Here is a 25,218-nt window from a genome sequence, read left to right as displayed (position 1 = left end):
CTCACATGAAAGTATGTGACACGAAAGTCTTTCCTTACCCTATTTGAAGAAACTGGACTATTTCCGTATCTACTCTTTCTTCCTCATTTAACAGAAATGTAAACTTTGACACTTCAAAAGTAGGAATCTGTGACCCATTTAAGACTAGAAGGAACTACACGTTATATTACCACAATCAGTAGTCCCTTTACCAAAGCAATTTTGTCTTTGCTAGTCCGAGAGTCTTTCCACACACCTGTTACCCTCCTTGAAAAGTCACAGCCAGGATAGTTCAATTACAGAAAAATACACTGTTTAGCTGTATGTCTCCTCAGTTCCCAGGTTTTCTCTATTTCCCTTACATATCTATTATATTGCACATCCGTTTCTCCAATTCTTTTTTCAGCTTCCACAAATTTCAACGTCACTTAAAAAGAGTAAACACTCTCTTCTGCTACCAATGTAAATCTGGTAACAAAATTCTATACATCTTTAAAGTCTAACGTAAGGATTTAAAACAGCAATAGCTAATGCTAAAGAAATTACTATGTATCAGACTAGCCCCTTTAGCCTTCACAGTTATACCAGATATCATTCTAGTCTTCTCTCCATAGATGAGAACAACAATCCAGCCAGACACTAAGCTGCAAGGCAGGATTCAAGTTCAGTCTGTCTGCCCAAACCTCAGACTCTAAAGCCACAGTACCAGATAAAAACTGTAAACAACTTCAGCAAAGAACCTGATCACTTCTCACCTCCTGCGGTTGTATCTCTGGCTGTACAAGTTCCACAGGAGATTCTGAGAAGATAAAAGAATTATAAATAAATACAAATTCTAAGTTTTTAGCCTGATTATAGCTGTAATTCATTCCAGCAATGAATTTCAAAGGACTCAGAAGAACAAAGAATTATTAAATTAAATATATTCGCCGGGCGATGGTGGCGCACGCCTTTAATCGCAGCACTCGGGAGGCAGAGCCAGGCGGATCTCTGTGAGTTCGAGGCCAGCCTGGGCTACCAAGTGAGTTCCAGGAAAGGTGCAAAGCTACGCAGAGAAACCCTGTCTCGAAAAACCAAAAATAAATAAATAAATAAATATATTCATAGCAGGACTGTAACATGAATCTTAAAAGGTATTATTAATAAAAAAAAAAAAAAAATACCCAGAGCCAGGTATTGGGGTGAATTCTGAAAGCAGAACAAGCCACAGCTAACCTCATTTCACCAACTTCTCAGCCAATCATGTCTCCTCAAACTGGAAGCCTCTGAGTCCTCATCCTACTGGATCTCTGTTGAACTGCTCAAAAGCCTAAATGCTTAAAAGCCTCTAGTTTCTGGTCCTCACACCTTATATATCTTTCTGCTTCCTGCCATCACTTCCTGGGATTAAAGATGTGTCACCATGCCTGGCTGTTTCCAGTGTGGCCTTGAAATCAGAGATCTGGATGGATCTCTGCCTCCCAAGTGATAGGATTAAAGGTGCGAGTGCCACCATTTTCTGGCCTCTATGTCTATCTAGTGGCTGTTCTGTTCTCTGACCCCAGAGAATTTATTAGGGTGCACAATATGCTGGGGGACACACTATCACCACAGGACTATTCCAACTACTGTTTATTGGTCATAAGGATGTGGAGGGTCTGAGGTTTGTAGCTCAGTGGTAGAGTACCTGCACAGCATGTACTGAGGCCTGAGGTTTGATCCTCAGCACAAAAAGAAAAAAAGAGAATAGATTCTAAGGATAATTGTAATTGAAGCTAGTATTTCATGAGATATTTATTGAAGTCAAGTTTCCTTTTGGTTTTTTTTGAGCCAGGGTTTCTCTGTGTAGCCCTGGCTGTCTAGGAACTCACTCTGTACTCCAGGCTGTCCTCAAACAGGGTTTGAGTCAGAGTTATAATATTCCAATGAATAATAGGTACACACTATGGATGTTCTGCCTGGTTTGGAATAGGGTTTTATTGTACATGTAAAATAAAATATATGCAACTTTAACATTACTTTTACAATTTTTTAAAAACTGTGGTACCAGTTTGCTAGGAATGACATACAGCATAACTTGAGTGAAATCTTCATGAAGGAATTATGTAATTTTAAAATATTTAAGCCAGTTCTGGTAGCTCAGGCCTGTAATCCCAGCCCATGGGAGTGGGGGGGGGCGGCTAAAGCAGGCGAATAACCAGTTTAGACTGCCTGGCCTATTTAGTGAGACCTAGGTTCCACTTAACCAACCAAATAGAACAACAAAAACCTCAGCACTTGAAAAATAGAACAAGAGCTCAGGACAGCCTTACTACAAGAAACCTTGTCTCAACCAAACAAAAAGAAGTTAAACTGTAAATTACAGCAATCTGTTTTCTCTCTCTAACATTTTATTTTTAATTTTTGTGTATTTGTGTCAAAGTGCAGTTCCAAAAGAGGCCAGAAGAGGGCATTGGATTCCCCTGGAGCTGAAGTTACAGGCAGTTGTTAAGTTCCCCAATCAGGCTGCTAGGAATCAAACATGAATCCTCTATAGGAGCAGTACATACTCTTAACCACTGAGCAATCTCTCCAAACCCTAGTAATCTGTTTTCTAAACCTGTGGGAGCCCACAGTGACTCGGTTCCCCACAGTGACTTCAGCTTGAAGCTGAAGTCCATTCTGACCCAAAAGAGTTCAAAGCTTGCTTCCTGTGAAACAAACTCAGGGCTTGCTTGGTACTGACCAGAAGTCTTCCCAGCACTGATTTTCTGTCTCCATCTATTCTTCTGTTTTTTCCTCAGCCTCACGCCCTACTCAGCTACCCTAGTCGACTCGTCGGCTGGCTCCAAAATAAACCTAGGCTTATCTTACAACAAATAAAAACCTCCATTCATATAGAATCCAACAAACTAAGTCATTTCAAGATGATGGTCTTAAATGCAGTAAGAAATGCAACCTCTATAATGGAATGTATGTCATGAAAGCAGAAAGGCACCACCAAGAGGGAGTACAGAGTTATTAGGAACAAAGTATTATGATAGATGTATAAAAATGAAAATGGCATAGTGTAACCCATTTCTTTGTATGCTAAGCAAAAATTTAAAAACAAAACAAAACAGGAGTCCTGGTCTAAACCTATTAATTTCAGCACTCAGAAGGTAGAGGAAGGACAATCATCCAAGTTCAAGACCAGCCTACTTTACAAAGTAAATCCAGTCAACCCAGGCTACATAGCTAGTTATACCTTGTCTCAAAAAATAAAATAAAATAAAATAGCAAGCTAAAGAACTTAAAAGATTACAACAAACCTGACTCTTTGATAGATTCAGTCGTCAGTGACTGTTTCTTCTTTTCTGATTGCATTAGCATTTCTTCCTCTTTTTCCTTAGAACTTTTGAGAACTGGGACATTTTCAAAATAACCTGAGTTCAGCAGTTTAGACAGCAGATCTTTCACATGTTTGTCTAAGAAAGAGTGATTAAGATTTAGTTAGCATATAACCTATGATTTCATTGAAAATTATGGAGAATAAGAATCTCAATGTTGTCGGGCAGTGGTGGCGCACGCCTTTAATCCCAGCACTCAGGAGGCAGAGCCAGGTGTATCTCTGTGAGTTTGAGGCCAGCCTGGGCTACCAAGTGAGTTCCAGGACAGGTGCAAAGCTACACAGAGAAACCCTGTCTCGAAAAATCAAAAGAAAAAAGAAAAAAAAAAAAAAAAAGAATCTCAATGTTATCCTGCTTACAGTCAGCCATCACAAGAGTGGATGGGGGACACTTGGAACTGTCTGTGCCATGAAAATAAAGAGTAATTCATCTTTACACTTATGCTGAATCAATACAAACAGTAAAGGTAAGACTAGATATTTAACAAATTACTGAAGTTTCTCTGGATCTCTATTTTTACCATTTGAAAAATAACTAAATATCAATGAACCTAATCAAAGAGCATGACAAGTCACATATTCCCTGACTGAGACATTTTCCCCATCAGTCTCCAAGATATTATAACTAGCCACTACTCTGTGTGGACCATTAATTAAGGATGTGCAGAAATAAATGCTAGTTCCTCCACCATAACCAACAGGAAACCTTATCTTGGACACTCCTGTTTTTGCTGTTGTTCTATTTGGTTGGTTAAGTGGAACCCAGGTCTCACTAAATAGCCCAGGCAGTCTAAACTGGTTATTCTCCTGCTTTAGCCCTCCCACACTCCCATGGGCTGGGATTACAGGCCTAAGCTACCAGAACTGGCTTAAGTATTTTTAAATTACAAAATTCCTTCATGAAGATTTCACTCAAGTTATGTTGTATGTCATTCCCAACAAACTGGTACTACAGTTTTTAAAAAATTGTAGAAGTAATGTTAAAGTTGCATATATTTTATTTTACATGTACAATAAAACCCTATTCCAAACCAGGCAGAACATCCATAGTGTGTGCCTATTATTCATAGGAATACTGTAACTCTGATTCGCTCTCTTTTCTTTTTTTGTTTGTTTGGTTTTGGCTTTTTTTCTAGACAGTGTTTCTCTGTGTAATCCTAGCTATCCTGGAAATCACTCTGTAGACCAGGTTGGCCTCAAACTCAAGAGATCTGCCAGACTCTGCCTCCTGAGTGCTGGGATTAAATGTATGCACCATCACCATCCAGTCTGTTTCTCTCTTTTTAATTGGCCTTTTTTTTTCCCCCTTTTAAACAGGTTCTTACTTTGTAGCCTAAACTGGCCTCAAACTCACAGCAATTCTCCTGCCTCAGCCTCCTGAATTCTGGGATTACAAGTATGTACCACCATGGCTATATTTTAGTCATCTTTGAGGTATTACTTTTAAACAAAATTTTTCACCTATTTCAAATTCATAGCTTTAACAGATACAAAATCATGCTACCACCAAAAGAACCACAGTTTCAAAGCATTTTTAACACCCACCAAATCCCCTAAGGTCCTCCCAAATTAGTCCCCTCCCCTAGCAACTTAGTGACCTTTTCTAGAATTCCATATAAATAGTCATACAATATATATATTTTCATGTATTGTCGGCTTCTTTCACTGAGCATAATTACTCTGAGATTCATCCATGCTCTAGCATGTATTAATGGTTTTTTGGTTTTACTGTTTGTTTTGGTTTGGATTTTTGTTTGTTTTTTCTGAAATAAGCTCTCACTATGTAGCTCCAGCTGGCTTAGAACTCACTGTGTAGATCAGGCTGGCCTCAAACTGGTAATGATCCTCCTGCCTCTGCCTCCCAAGGGATTACAGCCATGGACTACCAGACCCAGACATTTCTTAAATGCTAAAATTCTACTGGATGAAAAGACCATACTTTGTTTATCAATTTACTGCTGTGCATCTACACTGACTCTAATCAAGAACTTCTATGAATAAATAGTACAAACATTGTATACAGGTACTTATGTGCACACTTGTTTTCATTTCTATTGGGTTATAGACATGTAACTATTTGGCTATATAAGAAGCACATACTTAATTTTATGAGGAAGTGCCAAACCCCTTTTCCAAAACACTTTCTTCTTAGTTTTGTTTTATATTTTCCAAGACAGGATTTGCCATGCTGTTCAGGCTGGTCATGAATTCTTGGGCTCAAGCTACCTTCTGACCTCAACCTCATGATTGACTGGGACTAGAGTGCATTCTACAATGCTTGGATCAAAAATATAAATTTCCACCTGTAGTTTAAGATTTAAACAGAGTTACAAATCTTGATAATTATACATACATGGGCTTATGTTTCTGTAGGTTTATGTACTTGTGTGTGGTTGTATGTGCATGTGGCTATTGGTCAATATCAGGAGTCTTCTTCAATCACTCTCTCATTAAACCTGGAGTTTGCTGATTCAGCTAGACTGGCTGGGCGGCAAGCTCCAAGGATCCTCCTTTCTTCATCTCCCCAGTGATGGGATTTCAGCCATTGCATGCCCAGTTGTTATTGTTGTTGTTGTAATATAGGTATCAGGAGATCAAACTCAGATTTCATGCTTATACAGCAAGCACTTTACTAAACCATATCCCAGGCCCTAGACTTGGATATTTTCTAAAGAGGAAGAAATTAACTAAGGATGGAAATATTTATTAGCTTATAGGGGGTTTTCATGATCCTAAGCTCTGTACTTCATATTTCATGTCTGGCAATTTGAATGTGGTCATTTGACTGTCCAAAAGACTAGACAAACCACTTGTCATTTCTTACAATGGCCTACTAAATTAAGCCTTATATTAACAATGTAGGGATTTAAAGTTCTCAAATAGAACATGTACCACTATTCAGAACAGGAAACTGAACTCCAAAATAATTAAGCTAGTATTGAAACGAGAACTAGTACTTAGCTTTTGTTCCCAGATCTTATGGGTTGTCACTTGAAAATTTTGTTCGTTGCCTTTCAGTAAACAGCAATATAAAATAGTTTCTTTTAATATAAATAAAGGAATTATTCTTCCAAGGAATAAAGCATTGTCAGACATGTAAATTCTGATGGACTGACACAGTTTATACCCTCAATATCACACTGAACTTCTAGACAAAAAGTTTACTATTTACTGCCTAAGTCCAGAGTAGAGAAAACTCACATGTCGTTCCTACCACTGCTTTCTCACTACCTTCCAAAAGGTCCCAAAAGTACAAGGATGACTGCTCCATCTGGTCTTCAACACTGACAAGGAAAAGCAGCAGCAGAACAGAGTGGCTTTAGACATACACATATACATGAAGAGCAGTACAATGTACATATGAAATATAATCCATCAATAGTCAAATACGCTAATTTAACCCTTTTACTATTTGGAGCAAAATATTGAATTTTATATATATTTATCAAAAATAAACTTCTTCCTTAAAATGAATAAAAAAAGATTTTACCAAATACAACTATCAAGAAATAGACCAAGAGTTTAAACTACCAGTGTAGTATCATTAGTTATCAAATATGTCTCAGAAATAAAAATAAAATGGAAACACTCAAAGCTTCATTTAACTTCACTTTACAGAGGGCAGCTTATTTTTCAACATGAAGAAAGCTCCATTCCTTGAACCAACAGCAGTGAGAAGGCAGCAACCAGCAGGCAACCAACAGATGACAATGGAACAGAGCACAGCAAGGAGTGAGGCACGCAGCTCTCCTGGGTACACTGAGTTTATCCAGCTTCTTCCCTACACAAAGCTGGTTTCTAGTAGGAGCTGAACTCTGTTTTCATAGCTAACAGTTGGACCAATCCATATTAACAAAGCAAAAGCATAAAGATCTGTCTGTTAGCTGATATATTCTAATACAAAAACAGTAGCTAACTGGAGAAGGAAATATTAGGTAGTCTCAATTTTGCAGTTTTATGCTGTGGGATGGTCTGTATGTCAAATTGCTCTGATTGGTCAATAATTAAACACTGATTGGCCAGTGGCCAGGCAATTGAGAGAATTCTGGGAAGTGGAAGGCTGAGGAAGGAGACACTGCCAGCCGCCACCATGACAAGCAACATGTAAAGATGCCGGTAAGCCACGATCCACGTGGCAAGGTATAGATTTATAGAAATGGATTAATAAAAGATGTAAGAACTAGATAGCTAGAGGCCTGAGCCATTAGGCCAAACAGTTTAAACAATATAAACGCCTGTGTATTTATTTTATAAGTGGGCTGTCGGACTGCTAGGACTTGGCAGGAGCTGGAAAGAAATTCTCCAGCCACAGTTTTAGATTATCAGTTCATTTATAACTAGTATCACAGTTAATATCTGCATAGGGTTAAGACAATGATCAAGCTCTTTTGCTTTGTTTTGTTTTGTTTTGTTTTTGAGAGAAGGTCTCACCACACCTGGCCAAAAATTATTTTTAAAATCAGTGTTACACTAAAGACAATGTTAATGAGAACATTCAAATTTACTGAATTCCTGAATGATCTATCAAACATATCTAAGTTCTCCATATTGAATCAAATTAACATTTTCTTAGTTAATTCCTAACTGCCTATAATAGAAAAGCTAAAAGTGCTACAAGTTCTATTTCAGGAAAATCATGTCACTGACTGACTTACCTCAGACTTCCATTTCTTTCAGGGCAGGTCAGTTTCGAGAATTTAATGAGGTAGTCAAGTTCTTTTGAAGGCAAATACATTGCACCATTCAAGCCCCCTTTGAAGTCTTTTTGTACATGTTCTTGTGTCAAGTTCTGTAAGACATATTGAACTTGAAGTATAGTTCGAAGTTTTTTCTTCTCAGCCTCAAGTTTTAGCATGTGCTCCCTTCTCTGGGCCTTTTTCTGTGCTTTCAGTAGCTGTTAAAACAAATGCAGGTTCACATATCTCAACCACCCATGTTAGCAATTCATATATAACACAATCTAACCCCAAATACCTGGAATTAGATGATACATTTTGCAACTGAAAAACTGAACAGAGGCTGTATGTGGTGGTACACGCCTTTTATCACAGCACTTGGGAGGCATAAGCAGGTAGAGCTCTGTGAGTCTGAGACCAGTCTGATGATCTACAAAGTGAGTTTCAGTACAGCCAGGGCTACAGAGAGGGGAGGAAATCTTAACTGAGTACCAATGTGAAAATACAAATGGCAAGTTCCATATCTAATCCCATGTGATGGGTCACAGTAAAAAATGTAGGCATACTGAGTTAGAAAGATGGCACAGTGGTTAAAGGCACTTGCCTGCCAGCCTGCCTCCCTGAGTTCAATCCTGGACTCCATATAACAGAAGCACGAGTGGCCCCTGATCTCCACATGTGCTGTGGCATGCACACACCACCACCACCACCCAACACACACACGCAAAATAAATAAATACAAAATTAAATACAGAAGTACACTAAAAGTAGTGTGTAAAATTACCCTCAGGCTATGTTAAATATAAGTGAATTTCATATTTAGAATTAAGTCTCATCCCCAAGATAGTTCATTTTATATGTGTAATTAATTATTCCAAAAACCAAACACTTCTAACCACAGGTATTTGGGACAAAAAATTCAACCTTTTCCTAAAAATACCCATAGCAAATGTGTTGTGCCCCCCACTTCCACCATTAAAGTTTTTAACTGAATTAGGGATTTTTCAATTTTTATGTTTTGAAAAGTCCATTCATGTATAATACAACATGAACCTTAGTCACAGCTATCTCCTAATCCTTCCCTCTAGCTCACCTCATCCACCTACCCATCCCTAACATATCAACCTTGCCAACTTTTCTTTAACCTTTTTTTTTCCAAGACAGAGTTTCTCTGTGTAGCCCTGGCTGTCCTGTAACTCACTCTGTAGGGCAGGATGGCCTCGAACTCAGAGATTCACCTGCCTCCGCCTCCTGAGTGCTGGGACCTGCCCAGTTCATAACTATACCTTGAAGCTTAACATGTTATATGAGCAAGGTACATACACCATTTAAATAAAAAGTATATTGCTAGGCATGGTAACACATGCCTTGAATTCCAGCACTCAGGAGGCACAGGAAGGTAGGTTTTTCTGAGTTCAAGGCCAGCCTGGTGTCCATAAGAAGCTCAGGACAACCTGAGCTACATAGTAAGACCCTATCTCAAAAATAATAATAATTAGGGGCTGGAGAGATGGCTCAGTGATTAAGAACATTTGTTCTTGCAGAGGACTCAGGTTCAGTCCCAAGACTACAAGGTTGATCACAACTTCCTGTTTCTCCAGTTTGAAACTTGATACCCTCTTGTGAACTTTTTTTTTTTTTTTTTTTTTTTTGGTTTTTTTCGAGACAGGGTTTCTCTGTAGCTTTGCGCCTTTCCTGGGACTCACTTGGTAGCCCAGGCTGGCCTCGAACTCACAGAGATCCGTCTGGCTCTGCCTCCCGAGTGCTGCGATTAAAGGCGTGCGCCACCACCGCCCGGCTCTCTTATGAACTTCTTGAGCACCAGGCACACACATGGTGCACATTTATACATGCAAGTAAAACACTCAAATACATAAAATAAAAAACAAGTCTAAATTTTTTTTAAATAATAGTGTACCTGTTTCCACTAAGAAAATATAGTTTTTCCACACAGTTTTTATGATCATGTTTCTATAATATTGGTTTTTTTTTTTTTTTTTTTGGTTTTTGTTTGTTTTTTTTTAACAAAACAGCAAAGAAAGAAAAAAAAAAACTCAGGACTTTTTTCCAATAAATGTGTTACTGATACAAGTATCAATATGTTAAAGTTTGTAATGATATATCCAGCCAGGCATGGTGAAGCATGCCTAAGATTTCAGCTCTGAGAAGACTAAGACAGAATCACAAATTTGACATACCCGACTATATGACGAGTTCCAAACAAGCCTTGTCTACCCAGCAAGACTAAGGAAAGGGAAAAAGATAAAGAAGAAAATAAGGGGGGAAAGTATAAAGAAAAGAAGCAAAACAAAAAAAAATTTTAAAAAGATGTTGTGGTTTGAAAGAAAATGGCCACAAACGGAGTGGCACTATTAGGAATGACCTTGCTGGAGGAAGTGTGTCACTGTGGGGTTGGGCTTTGAGGTTTCTCTTGCTCAAGCTTCTCTCAGTGTGACAGTCAGTCGACTTCTTGTTGCCTCTGAGACACCATGTAAGGACTGACAGCTCCAGCACCACATCTCCTGCACACTGCCGTGCTCCCTGCCATGATGGACTGAACCTCTGAAACTGTAAGCAAGCCCCAATTAAATGTTTCCTTTGTAAGAGTTGCTGTGGTCATGGTGTCTCTTCACAGCAACAAAAACCCTAACTAAGACAGATGTTCATAAATTAACTGAGATTAGAGGATTAAAAAGAAACACAAAAAAATATTCAGTTGATTCCTTTCTAAGGGTACAGAAGTAACTTACTAAATTTGCTTACCAGTGGAGAAAAGAGACAATGGGAAGGGGTTATGTGAACAGGGCTGTGTTCTAAAGATGGGAAAAGCCCAGTAAGGCTTTTTCTGAGACCTAGATATGGACTGCACCAGTCACACTTCCCAAAGCTACAGGTTCTGTGTTTCTGCCTGACGGAGGAAAGATAGAGGTGCTACTTCTACCCCCGAGACATTTCATCTTAGTATATACAAGAAACGCAAATAATTATCTGAATTGTCTTCACATCCACATATACCACATCACAGAACTGGGGAGATGGCTCATGTATAAACTGCTCGCCCAAGAGCAAGTATGAGGATTAGAATTCAGATCCCCAGGATCCACTTAAAAGCCAGAAAGGCATGGTGGCTGCCTATAACATTAGCACTCACAAGGCTAAGATTGGATCCCTGATGAATCTGGCTACCAGACTAGCTGATAGGTAACCTCTGGATTCAATTAAGACCCTATCTCAATAAAGTAAAGAATAATCAAGGAAGAAACCCAAAGTCAACATTGGGTCTCCACACACATGCACATGTATGGACACATGTACATATACACACGAACATACACAACACACAAATATAAATAAATACATACATACTACATCATCACTTCATATTTCTCTTTAGCCTATTTCCCAAAATTAGATTAGGTGTTTTATGGGTTTATGCCAACCTGAAAGTCCTCCAGCCAAGTATTTGTCACATCAAATAGTCATATGTGCAATTTATGTATGTATTTATTACTTTTTGGCAGTGCTGGGAATCAAACCTAGGGCCATGCACATGCTATGCAAGTGTTTTACCACAACTGAGCTACACCTCCAGTCCCTAGGTATCTCTCTCATTTTTCTGCATCTATAATGACAGAGACTTATATCTTGGTTATTCATCCATACATCACTGCCCAGCACAGAGACTGAAACAACAGGAACTCAAGTGTCTGTTAAATAAATCAAGTCAACTAAGTACACTATCTCCTAGCTCATATCAGATGTCATGAGAAGTCACTAACAACTTTCTTTTCCTTATCTATGTAGAACTAAGAAGACCTTAGACCTTTTTCTTCTGCTTTGTTGATCAGTTTGGAAAGGAGAACACATAAACAATTCAATCAGCAATATTTAATGAAAGTTTATTTTCTAAGCCATTACTTAATATAATAGATTTTTGCCTAAGGATAGAAATTACCCCATGAAACTAAGGAGAACGTAGTTAGACTGAGCATAAAAGAACAAGATGTTCCACGATCTATAAAAGTAACAACAACAAAAGTTTAACAGCAGCCCAGAAACTACCAGAAAAGGGAACAGGAAGGTAATGACTAACACCCTGAGGGCTTGACTCGAGAGGGCAAGCTCAGGACTGGAGAGATGAGCCTCAGATCCCAAACCTATAAAACAGGGCTATTATGTCTCCAACTATACTGTTTGAGTGGAACTACACAGGCACCTAGCGTCTATTTTTAAAAGATTTAAATCTTGGGCAGAAGAGGTAGCTCAATAGTTAAGAGCACATACTGCTCTTGCAGCAGACCTGAGTTCAATTCCCAGCATCCACATGGCAGCTCAGAGATCTGACATACTCTTCTGACCTCTGTGGGCACCAGGTATGCACATGGTATATGTAACATACATTCAGGCAAAGGTCATACACATGAAATAAATAAATCTAAAAAAAGAAAAAGAAATGAACATCATACATAGATGAGGGGGAAAAAAACCTGAGTAGAAACTAAAATATGACAAAGCAGTTTTGAGAAGATGGAAAATATATACAAATGTATTTCTACCTATCGAAACAAGAAGGTATGAAAAATCTCTTCATAGTCAAGTAGAACAAACCTAATTAAATTTAGCAAAAAATTAAAAATAGCCTAGAGCTGGGCACGGTGTTACATACCTATAACGCAGATACTCAGGAGAATCACAAATTTCAGGCTTGTCTAGTCTGTATAGTGAGTTCAAAGATATCCTAGGCAACTTAGTGAGTCTTCTTCATTATACTATCAGCATGGTATCAGATAAACGATAAGCAAATACTATTTTAGGTAGTGGCATATTCTTCAAGGTCAGTGGTTAAAGTGGTTCTAAGAAAAGTAATGAAGACATACTCACATCTTGACTCAGTGCAGAAAAGGTTTTCTGAAGCTCTTTGGCAAATTCCAAATTATGCAGTACTTCTTCATACTTCTCCACTGCTTCCTACCAGACAGAATTAAAAAACAGCAAATCAATGATAAGCTCAGAATAAATAAGTGTTCCTTAAACTGCTAAAGGGCTGAAGAGATAGCTTAGTTGTTAAGAGCACAATGCTGCTCTTCCAGGGGATCTGAGTTTCCATAACTCCAGCACTAGAGGATCTGACATCCTTTTCTGGTCCATGGACACCTATATACACATTCACATACATAAGATACATACAAATAAACATAAATCATTATTAATTGATAAAGGAGACAAGACTTCATAAGCTAGAAAAGTGCTTACTGAAAGAAAAGGTATCTACAAGTTATATAAAGTAATGTAAAAAAGTCTATTTTAATGCTAGAATTTTTGTTTGTTTGAGACAGGCTCTCACTATATCTCAGGTTGGCCTAAAACTCATATGTACTCTATGATCTTGTGATTCTCCTGCCTCAATCCCTCAAGCATATCTTTAGATATACTACCATGCTTGACCTCAATTTTTACATTAGAAATCAGAGCCCTGAGCCATCGAGAAGTTTCAGTGGGTAAAGGTTCTTGCTGCTAAACCTGAAGACTTGAATTCAATCCCTAAGACCCACATGGTAGAAGGAGAGAGCCAACTGCAGCAAGCTGTCATCTCACTAAGCCATTAGGATTCCTCAGTCAACATCATTCACCACTCAAATGTACTACAGGAATAATACATATCAACAGGAGAACAGCAACTGTGAAATATCTAAAATACGTGTAAATAATTACCTGTAAATAATTACCTGTAACAGACATCGTAAGTTTTGGGTTTTTCGGGGGTTGTTTGTTTGTTTTGAAACGGGGTTTCTCTGTGTAGTTTTGGTGTCTTTCCTGGATCTCACACTGTAGACCAGGCTGGCCTCAAACTCACAGAGATCCATCTGGCTCTGCCTCCCAAGTGCTGGGATTAAAGGCATGCGCCACAATCGCCTGGCACCAGACATTGTAAGTATTATAACAAGCACTATCCTATTGAAATTAAAGAAGCAATTTTTTTTTCTTTTAAGATTTCATACCATGCCAGGAGGTGGTAGCACACATCTTTAATCCTAGTGTGCAGGAGGCAGAGGGAGGCAGATCTCTATGAGTTTGAGGCCAGCTTAGTCTATAGAGCCAGTTCCAAGACAACAAAGGCTACACAAAGAAACCTTATCTAAATAAACAAACAAGCAAACAAATCATGAAAACACAAAACAAAAAAAGATTTCATACTAGAGGGGCTGGAGAAGTGGTTTAGGGTGTAAGAGCACTTGTTGCTCTTTCAGGAAACCTGGGTTTGTTTCACAGCACCTGTGTCATGGCTCACATCATCTCCATTCCAGGAGATCCAACACTTTCTTCTGACCTCCACAAGCACCAGGAACACACAAGATGGACATATACATATGCAGGCAAAATACTCATACACACAAAGTAATTAAAAAATAAATAAATAAAAGATTTCATACTTGAACAAAACCAGTAATCAGAGAAGAGATGAGTTAGTCTTGGTAACTAAACTCTTTGTAGAGGAAAACAAATGTCAGTCTGGGGCCAGCTGATGAGATGGCTCAGTGGGTATCGGCACTTGCTGCCCAAGCCTGACTACCAACTTTGATCCCCAGAAATTACAAAGTGAAGAAAATAACTAACTCCACAAGCTATCCTCTGACCTCCTCACCACACCCATACAAATAAAACAAATAAATGTAATTTTGCTTTTTTGGTTTGTTTTGTTGTCCTTGTTTTTGTTTTGGGCTTTTTTGGGGATTGGGGGGGTTGTTTTTGAGAGAAGATCTTACTATGTAACTCTGGCAGTCCAAGAACTCACTATTTAGACCAGGCTAGCCTCAAACTCACAGAGATCTACACATGCCTCCGCCTCTTCAATTCTAGGATTAATGGTGTGTGTCATCATGCCCAGCCCCTTTTTAATTTAAAATGAAGAAGAAAAGTCCATTTGGAACAGAACAACTTAAGGAACTTATTCAAGCAGTTAGAGATACACTGGAGTCTCAGTAATTAAGATAGTGTAGTAGGATCAACAGATTGCTCGCTCATTGGATGAATGTGCTTGCTGCCATAACTGACAACCTGAGTTCAACTCCTAGAATCCACACAGTAGGAGAAAAGAAAGGACTACTGTAGGTTATTCTCTGACCTTCACATACATGCTATAGCAAAGGAACACAAAATAAGTAAATGTATATTTTAAAAAACACATACATATATTTATAGACAGTGCATTATTCTACTCCTAGGTATTACTCAAAAGAAAACATATCTATAACATATCTACATAAATGTATATGTCAACATACATAGAAGGATTATTTATGGGGCTAAAGATATAGCTCAGCAGTTAAAAGCACTGGATGCTCTTCCAGAGGAAATAGGTTCAATTTCCAGCACCTATATGAAAGCTCACAACTGTCTGTAACTCCAGTTCCTGGGGATCAGACACCCTCAAACAGACATACATGCAGGCAACTTACAATTGTTTTACTATCCATTATGACTTATGAGGAACATTTGTCAGAACCATATAATTCATAATAGTAAAGACAAAGAAACTCTCCAGCTATATGGGCAGAAAATGTAATGACAGCACATAATCCTCAAAGGGCTATAAAACTAGAAGGAATACCATTCCACACCCTCTCTCAAGAGGCAGCAATAATTAGCCAGATACTATACCAATTTACCAATGTGTACATTCTTCCTCCTCTCTGCCCAGTGATGAAAGGTCTTTCTATCTGGGTCCTAGACCAAATCCAATTCCATAGAAAGCCTTACTGTGATTCCTCTTTAATACTATTGCGTGTATGTGTGTTCTCATGTGAGTACATATATATGGAAGCCAAAGAGAAACCTCAGATATAATTCTTCAAGCACTGTCCACACTGGTGTTTTTGTTGTTGTTTTGGTTTAGTTCAAGACAGGGTCTCTCTATGTAGCCTGGCTTTCTGGAACTTACTGTGCAGACCAGGCTGTCCTCAAACTCAGATATCTGCCTGCCTCTGCCTCCAGAGTGCTGGGATTAAAGGTGTACACCACCAAGCCTAGCCCATTGATGTTTTTTAGGATTTTTTCTTTTTAATTTTAGTTTAATGTGTATGGGTGTTTTGCCTATATGTATGTCTCTGTATCACTTGTGTACCTGGTGGCCACTGAGGCCAGAAGATGGCATCAGTGGCCCTGGAACTGAAGTTACAGATGGTTGTGAGCCACCATGTGGGTGATGTGAATTGAGCCTGGTCCTCTAGGAAAGCAGTAAGTGCTCTGAGCTGCAGAGCTATCCCTCCAGACCCCAACATTCATTTTTAATGAGATATGTGTGTGTGTATTGGTATGTTCATACGAATACTGGTAACCAAGGATGCAAAAGTATCAGATCCCTGGAGCTGGAGTTACAGGCAGTTGTGAGCTTCCTGACTGACATGAGTATTGAAAACTGAACTCAGGTTCTCTGGGAGAGTAGTAAGAGTTCTTAACCACTAACCAATCTCTATAGTTCTCCATTGTTTTTGTTTTGTTTTTATTTTGTTGGCTTGTTTTGTGTTTTTGGTTTTGAGGGTGTTTTGTTTTGTTTTGTTTTGTTTGATTTTTCGAGATGGGGTTTCTCTGTGTAACAGTCCTAGCTGTCCTGGAACTAACTTTGTAGACCAGGCTGGCCTCGAACTCACAGAGATCCACCTGCCTCTGTCTCCCGAGTGCTGGGATTAAAGGCCTGCGCCACCACCGCCCCGCCTTGTTTTGTTTTTTGAAACAGGTTCTCTCACTGGCCTGGAACTTGCCAAATAGGTTAGCCTGATTAGCCAGCAGGCTCCAGGATCTGTCTCTACCACTGCAGGGCTGTGATTACAAGAGGGCACCACCAAACCCAGGTTTTTACCTGGACTCAAGGACTGAACTCAGGATCTCATGCTTGTGCAACATGCACTTTACCTGAGTTCAGATCAAAAAACCCTCAGTGATGCCACTCTAACGGAATTTCTGGAATTCTTACAAAAAGAGCAGCTTCCACGTTTTAAGTTGATGGACAGAGCATGAAAACAAAACCAAGGAAGTAAATGCTGGCTGATTAGTCAAGTCCCTTCACTAGCTGGAAGGTATACCATGCTCAGAGCTCACACAATTCAAAGCTAAGCCTCAATAGACTCCTAATTACTACACCGTAGAACTTCTGGGTCAGAGAAGACGACAGTACGGCAAGGAGGGAAATGCCATGAAGGCCTAAAATCTTTACTACAAAGCCAAATTTTAGTTAAAAAGTTAACAGGCCCCTAAGCCAGATGAAATAACTCCAGGGCTGGAGGGACTGTTCAGCAGTTAAAATGCACTTGCTGCTCTTCCCAGAGGACTTGAATTTGGTCCCTATCACCCACATTGGGCAGCTCAGAATTGCCTGTAACTACAGCTTCAGGGGATCCAACACCCTCTTCTAGCCTTCACAGGCACCCGCACTAACATACCCACACACAGACATACATGCATACACATATTTTTTTTTTAAATCTTAAGTAACTTCAAGCACATTCGTCCCTTCTTAAAAGGCAGTAAATGTGATCAGACCAAAACAGCAAATAACAATAGAATTTTTTTAGTTCATATTGCAAACACTCTCCTTCACAAATTAAATAAACATCAGAATTACCAGGTATTCCATGAACAGGCCAAACATGTGAAAGAAAAAAATTGTAGCTGGGCATGGTGCCTCATATGCCTGTAATGCCAGAATTTCATAGAGTGATACAGAGTACCACTATGAGATCAAAAGAAAAATTATAGTCAATATTTATAGTGAAGTTAAGTTTTTAAAAGGCTACAGACATAGCTCAAATATGAAAGAAATTAAAAGAGAACAACTCAGAATCATGAGACAAAGCTACATTAAACAGATTTTAGAACAGAAAGATGTCAAGTTTATATTAAAGCAGTGAAGAGTTGAAAACTAACTTGAGTATACTCAGTCTTCCTAGCATAAACTAAGTTTCAATGTATATGGTAACTCATCTAGTCTAATTTGCTCTATTTAACCCATATCCAACCAATATCATCTAATAGTCTGTACAGGCAAATCTCTGTAAGTTCAAGGCCAGCCTGGTCTACACAGTAAGTTCCAAGGCAGCCAGAGCTACACTGAGAAAGCATCTAACAAAAGATCTCAACTTACCAACTGGTCTGGGTTAAGCTGCTCTCCATTTTTTAGGCGATCTTTATAATCTTCCAATTTGAGCTATAAAAGAGAAATATGTATTTTATGGTATAGTCCGATAGAAAGAACTGAAGCAAACAAGATTCTTGAAATAAGCTAGTATGCCAGACTACAATTTCACAACTGTACTTGAGTTCCAAGTCAGGCGAAAACAAAACATAGAGCAGTATCAGTCTGCTCTTTGTCCCATGTAATCAGTCCAGCAGATTCCAGATAAACTTACCACAACTTGGTAGCTATTTCAGGCACTTGACCAATGGAAAAAAAAGAACTTCCACCCAACCAGGGTTGCCTTGTGCTCCAAGAATTTGTCTGCATCTCAAAAATGCAGCTGAGGCTGAGCTGAGACTGCTGTAAGAATAAGTTGAACACTATAGGTACAAACCACTGTAGCTGGAATGCATTGATGCTGGTATTTCAACTATCTCAATTATCTCCCTACTCTTGAAATAGCAAAATGCCTCTAAAGAGATTGAAGAGTCATATATCAGAAGGCAAACCTGCACAGCAGTTAAAACAGGGAGACAGTGCTTATGGTGACAGGGCAGTGTGGCAGATGCTTCATTCCCCACTCATTGAAATATTCACAATTCTGAGACAAGGACTAGACTTTCAACTTAGATATATACTATTTAAAAAAAAAAAAAAAAGATTAGAGGACTGAGTCTTTGCCATGTATTAACTCAAAGAGCCTCACAGAAATAACTTTCCATATGAACAATAGCATTCCTAGAAATTTGGTATCCCAGTAAAAATTATTCAACAGTTAAGGCTTATTTTGGGGAAAAAACTACAGTAGCACTGTTAAGAATATAAGCTCCCAGCTGGGCAGTGGTGATGTATGCCTTTAATCCCAGCACCTTGGAGGAAGAGGCAGATCTTTGTGAGTTCAAGGCCAGCCTGGTCTACAAAGTGAGTTCCAAGACAGCCAGGACTACACAAAGAAACTCTGTCACAAAAAACAAAACAAACAAAAAGTAAGTGCCTCATTGTATTTAAAAGCATTGTTGAACCTGAAGTTTCCCAAAATGAAGCACAAAAGCAGGTCAGTAGCTTTTAATGTGTGTAGTATAATAAGGTATGAAAGGTTATTTAAAGGATTACATTGGAGCTACCTAATTAGAATATAAAAGTATCAGCACTGAAGAAATATTTTACGGGAAGAATATGTGGCAAACTAGCAAGATATACAGAGCTGCCGGGCGGTGGTGGCGCACGCCTTTAATCCCAGCACTCGGGAGGCAGAGGCAGGCGGATCTCTGTGAGTTCGAGGCCAGCCTGGTCTACCAAGTGAGTTCCAGGAGAGGCGCAAAGCTACACAAGAGAAACCCTGTCTCGAAAAACCAAAAAAAAAAAAAAGATATACAGAGCTGTCAGCATGCTATAAGTTCATTACTATAAACTAGTATATAAGTCTAGTGCTTGAATTTTTTTTTTTTTTTTTTTGGTTTTGGTTTTCCAAGACAGAGCTCCTCTGTTGCCCTGGCTGTCCCAAAACTCGATTTGTAGACTAGGCTGGCCTAGAACTCAGAGATCTGCCTGTCTCTGCCTCATGAGCGCTGGGATTAAAGGCATGGGCCACCACACCTGACTTATGTTAATTATGTGTATCTGTGAGGGTATATGCAAGTAAGGCCAGAGTCATCATTGGACATTACTCTTCCACCTCCACCACCACCACCTCCACCACCACCAAATGGAGTTACAGGTGGTTTGTAAGATGCCTGATGTGGGCACTGGTAATCAAACCCAGGTCCTCTAGAAGAGCTTTGTTGTTGTTTTTGAGACAGGGTCTTTCTACATTGCCCTGGCTGTCCTGGAACTCAGAGATCTGCCTGCCTCTGCCTCCTGAGTGCAGAGATTAAAGGCATTCACAACCACACACAGCTTCTGTACATACATTAACCTTTAAGCCATCTCCAGCCCTGAATATGTGTGGAGGTCAGAGGACTTTTGGGAGCTGATGATCTGCCACTGCAGAATCCTGGGGTTGAACTCAGGTCACCGGGTTTGTGCAGCAAGCAGCTTTACTAGCTAAGCCATCTAACAGCCTGGATTCTTTCCTCTTAATGGCTTCTAGTTATGATCAGTCTACTTAAACAGGGTCCTAAGTCAACCATATACCCCAACCTAGAGGTGCTCAGCCAGGGTTATTATTTTTATACTATTTAGTAGTAGTATTATTATTCCCAGAGATAACTGAGGGTATCACAACTTGCAGAGTCTGGGGGAGGTAGACAGTGCTTCTGGTATCTTTTAGGCAGATGCCAAGATTGTTGGTAAATATCCCACAATGCTCAGGGAAGCCTCTCACAACAAGGAATTATCTAGCACAGTGGTTCTCAACCTGTGGGTCACAACCTCTTTGGGGGTCAGATTTCAGATGTTTATATTACAATCCATAACAGTAGCAAAATTACAGTTATAAAGAAGCAAAAAAAATAATTTTATGGTTGGGGGGCTACCACAACATGAGGAACTGTATTAAGGGTCACAGCATTAGGAAAGTTGAGAACCACTGATCTAGCACAAAAGATCAGTAGCATCAGGGCTGACAAGTTCTGTACCAGTTCATACTTACTTATACTACTAATTGTTACCTATGTGGCATTTTCATAATAGTTAATTTTCTAACAGAAACACCAAGATATTATTCTATCTTTCATACTAAATTTACTATTTAAGAAAATACATAAAAAATAAATTGTATCTATTAGCCCCATTATCATGTCATAAACCACAAGCATTTTACAGGCTCCACCTATATTGGGTTTAGGTCTTAAAATGCTTTCCTAGAAGCTGGAAACAAAGGCACTGATGCTAGCAGACAGACATTCAGAATTAAAGAAGTCTAATGGTTTAGCTAGATAATACAGGAATACACATATTCAATTTCTCCACTAGAAAAGTCATTCATGAATCTCCACTAACAGACCCTGCATTGGCTAGCTCTCAGTGTTAAGGAACCTGTGCTGACCCAGGCACAATCATCTTGTGACACTAGCAATCAAATGCATGCATCCAAAAGATGCCTGGAAAAAGATAAACAGAAACTACCAGCCACCGGCCCTTCTAACTTCCAAAACAAGGGAAGCAAGGAAGACATAGTCAATAAAACTCAAAAATCTTATATCCCTCCACTAAAAAAAAAAGAAAGAAAAAAAAATTTCCTAATGTTTTAGTAGGTCTTCAACACACATTTTAAGAGAATGTAGGTCCAGATACTTATTCAGCCTTACCTGTCAAAAGCAAATGAGAATCACAACACAACAGTGCATCCCGAGGGACTGTTTCTCAGGCTAAATGACTCAGGAAATGAGAAATTATCTGGATCTTTACCATAACACTTACTGTAATGTTAGTCTGGTAAGAATCCAAGTTTCTTTACAAAGCTGTCTACAATACTTTCATGAACCAATCTTAAGCCAGTGTCTAGCAGTGGAAAAATAACGTTAAAATATTTTCTGGCTCATGATAAAATGCTTCCAATGACTGCAGCAGCTGTACTGCCGTATCATTTGATGCCGTCACAAGGAAAATGAAGTTAAAATATCAAGCTATTCCTAATCTAAGAAACAATAATAAAACTCAAGAAATTAATCAGACCTAAAATAGCAAATTTTTCAAATATTTAAAAAGCAGTATGCTAACAATTTTACTGTGAAGAATATTGTTACTCAGCTATGTTGGTAAATGAAGAGAGCATTTAGCCTGGATGCTTAATTAATCGCAGGCAACTAAGTATCATGGTCAAAGTTTTTGGAAGACCTATGTTCTCCGATGATAAAAAATGTCAGCACTTTAACCCTGGCTTAGGGTCATGAACATTCAGAGCTTGGAGGGGGTAAAAGTTACCTTCTTTTTCTCGATGTTTCTAATTTTGTGTTTAAGGCATATGAGTCCATTATCAATATAGGTTTCATACGCCTGGGAAGGAGAAGCCGCAGAACTGAGAGTAGACTGCAGGGGGCTCAGGGCCTGCTGGCTTTCCCCGTGCTGACTGTGGTTCACTTGGGACTTGGCTGACTTCATATTTCCCACTCTTCTCTCCTCTGAATGGCCTGAAGGTGACTGGTAAGTGAAAACAGAGGACGCTGAAGGATTGGGGGGAGGGGGCAGATTAAGTACAAATGTAAACTAAAGGTGCACAGCAACCTTTAACTTCTCTGGAAAGCCTTTCTTTAAAATGTTCTTCCACAGAAATGAACTAAAAATACAATGGTGCTTCAGACAGCGTACTTCCACTCCCCTACTGCGGTCACTGGCCGCAAGCAATGGCCAATAACGATAGCCTATGCGCAGGCAAAATTTACACTATAGGAACGTTTCCAGAAGTTCTATTTCCCACACGGAGAACTGCCAAGCAAGCAAAGGCTTCTGACTCCTCATTCTCAATAGTTTCTACGGTCATCACCCAAGTGGGGGTACAACCAGTTTCCACATTAGCACCTCTTTACCTGAGCCTTTACTAGAGTCCCAAGAGTCTAAGTGAACCAAGTTTCTTGAAGAAGAATGTTAGTCTCTTTGGTTGCCCAGAGCCTAAGCAAGTGCATCACCCCTGGACACGCTAGCTAACCAAGTCTTCTCACAAACTGCACGCCGAGGTGGCTTCCGGATGTATTTACACCAACTCACAACCACCCACTCCCATACCGGCGAGCCTTCCAGTGCTCCATCCAGGAGTCCTCCCCTGAAGGAGCACAGCCGGACAGACCCTGCACGCCACTGCTCTTTAGTGCCCTCAGAGCCCAGCGGCGCCTCAGCCGGGGTCACGGGCCCACGCAGCCCACCAGACGCAGACGCTCTGCAAGGCCGCTCGGAGAGCCCGACCCCAGGAGGCTAAGGCGCCGCGCCTCTCCACCCAGCTGCGGCCGCGCAGACCCGCCCACCCCGCCGCCGCCCTGCTTCACCTCCCCGGCTGCCTCGGAAGCGCGCGGAAGCCCGGCGCGCTGCGACGTAGGCCGACGCCGCCCCACACTCCCCTCTCCTCTTCCTCCCGTCCCTCCCTCCCTCCCTCCGCCCTCCTCAGCTTAGCCCGCCGCGCCAGCCGAGAGAGCACCCATCCGACTCCGCCGCTCGCGCCCAAGTTCGCCCAGCCTGGCGCGCGCAACTTATGTAGGCCGCGCACAGAACGACCACGCCCAGATACCGCCTACTTCCTGTCCTCTGCTCCGCCCCCTAGCGCGCTCCCCTTAGGAAGCTTCGCCTTCCGGTGTCCCCTCCCACTCCCCGCCCCTCCCCTCTCGTGTACGGGCCTCCTCAACCCGCCCCCTTCCGGTACCCTGGACCTGCGGGAGAGAGACGCTTCCCGGAGCTCCTCTCCGCAGGCTTCCACTAAGCTCGTGCGTTCCCCGCGCTTTTCTGCTGTTCCTGAGGCTCTGCACCTGGTAGCCTAGATGAGCCTGTTTGTTTCAGCCAGCACTAGCTGATTACCTGACCTTATGCAGATGATTTCAATCCCTGAAAAAGAGGCAAAAAGTCGTGCGCAGAATGACCAGATAAACCACTCTCCAGGCTCTAACGGTTTAGGTGGGGACATTTAAAATACAAGAGCATCTTTGCCCCCTCAGATGATTTTTTTTTTTCACTGTAGAATGAGGAAGAGCATTTCCTCTCCGGACTCATAAGAGCAGAATGCTCTGGGACAGCCCTACCATAAAAGCAGAACAGATGGCTGCAGCCGTTATGATTAGGAGGGTGTGCGGCAAGGCTATGTGTTGCTATGAAATAACTCATTTCTTTGGCACTGAAAGAGCTGGTAAGATTATTTATTGAGTTGCATAAAGTTAGTAGAAAAGACTCAGCTTCTGAAGGGCTGGTGGTGTTTCCTGTATCAAATGGAAGTTTTAGGGGGATGGCTTACTCCTTAATCCTAGGGAGGCAGGGACAGGCCTATGCAAAATGCTACCTCAAAAACCAAACAGACAAAATAATAAAACTAATAAATAAAAAACAATGACTTGCCCCCAACTTGTGTCCAAGTATTTTACCAAATAGAATAGATTTTTAGTTCTACCCATGAGGCAATGATAAATATTTAGAACAGGGCAGTCAAAAGAATAATCAAGTAAACAAAGGCCCAGCTAGTTTAAAGTCTGGCCAAGACCACAAAAAAAAAAAAAAATCACCTTGGCTTTGGTATTTCTTGATACTGTATTTTGCCACTTACCATTAGAGTTCATCCTGGTAGTATTATATACATCTTCATTTTATTCTATTTTATTATGTGTATTATTCTATTTTATTATGTGTATGGCTGTTTTGCCTGCATATATGTTTGTATATCATATGGTTGCCTGGTGCCAGAAAGGGGTGTTGGATCCCCTGAAACTGGAGTTACAGACAAATGTATGTGAGCCACCACCTGGGTCCCAGTGATTGAACCCAGGACCTCTGGAAGAGCAGCCGGTGCTCTTAACCGCTGAGCCATCCCTCCTCCCTCTCCTATTATGTACCTTAATTTTGCACTTTAGCTTTGAATTTCTGAACCCCATAAGTAACTTGAACATGGGGCAAACATTGTCTGCTTCCTCCTTATTTATAACCAGAGAAAGAACATACTGCTGAACTGAGAGAAGGAAAGCTAATATACTCACCTTTTGCCACACAGAATGGACATGAAGCCTGTGATGAGCACATCTTTGGAAACTTTAACTGACATATTTATATTAGCATTTATACCTTTGTTAGCCTGTGTTAATAATGAGCCTAAAAATAATATTTTCCAACCAGGAATAGTGGCACACACCTTTTTAGACACATACCTTTACAGGCACATACCTCCCAGCACTCAAGAGGCTGAGGTAGGAGGGCAACCTGGGCTACATAGGAGACTGAATCCCCTCAAAAAAGGGGGGGGAGCTTCCAGAATTAGCATTTGGGCTATTAGATCCAGCTATAATCCTAACTACTCAATGGAAGAATTGTTAATAAATCTATACTAATTCATTTTTCAATATGAATTGTAAGGATAAATCAAAACAATAGAAAAGCAAAAATAACTAAAATTCAATTGTAATAAGGTATAGTTTGTATAA

At 40.1% G+C, this 25,218-nt stretch overlaps 1 protein-coding gene across 6 annotated transcripts in view; it reads right to left on the bottom strand.

Annotated features, from left to right (window-relative positions):
• Caprin2 (caprin family member 2) overlaps positions 1-23,181 on the bottom strand; it is a 49,034-nt gene extending 25,853 nt beyond the window's left edge. For 2 of the 6 annotated variants that reach the window (XM_028892408.2, XM_028892411.2), the window contains exons 1-7: positions 22,037-23,064; positions 18,140-18,202; positions 12,883-12,969; positions 7,981-8,219; positions 6,527-6,609; positions 3,249-3,404; positions 735-778 (exon numbers count right to left, since the gene is read on the bottom strand). In XM_028892408.2, the coding sequence (XP_028748241.1) occupies positions 735-778; positions 3,249-3,404; positions 6,527-6,609; positions 7,981-8,219; positions 12,883-12,969; positions 18,140-18,202; positions 22,037-22,213 (849 nt within the window). In that variant the 5' untranslated portion in view covers positions 22,214-23,064. Of the gene's footprint in view, positions 1-734; positions 779-3,248; positions 3,405-6,526; positions 6,610-7,980; positions 8,220-12,882; positions 12,970-18,139; positions 18,203-22,036; positions 23,066-23,091 lie in introns of those variants that run through there. The other 4 variants (XM_028892407.2, XM_028892413.2, XM_037203966.1 and 1 more) reach the window with 4 other exon arrangements.
• Between the last annotated feature and the right edge of the window lie 2,037 nt (positions 23,182-25,218).

Source organism: Peromyscus leucopus, chromosome 3 (genome assembly GCF_004664715.2).
Source record: "Peromyscus leucopus breed LL Stock chromosome 3, UCI_PerLeu_2.1, whole genome shotgun sequence".
Taxonomy (NCBI): domain Eukaryota; kingdom Metazoa; phylum Chordata; class Mammalia; order Rodentia; family Cricetidae; genus Peromyscus; species Peromyscus leucopus.
Note: the sequence above shows the minus strand (reverse complement) of the source record. Positions and strands in the feature narration are given on the sequence as shown.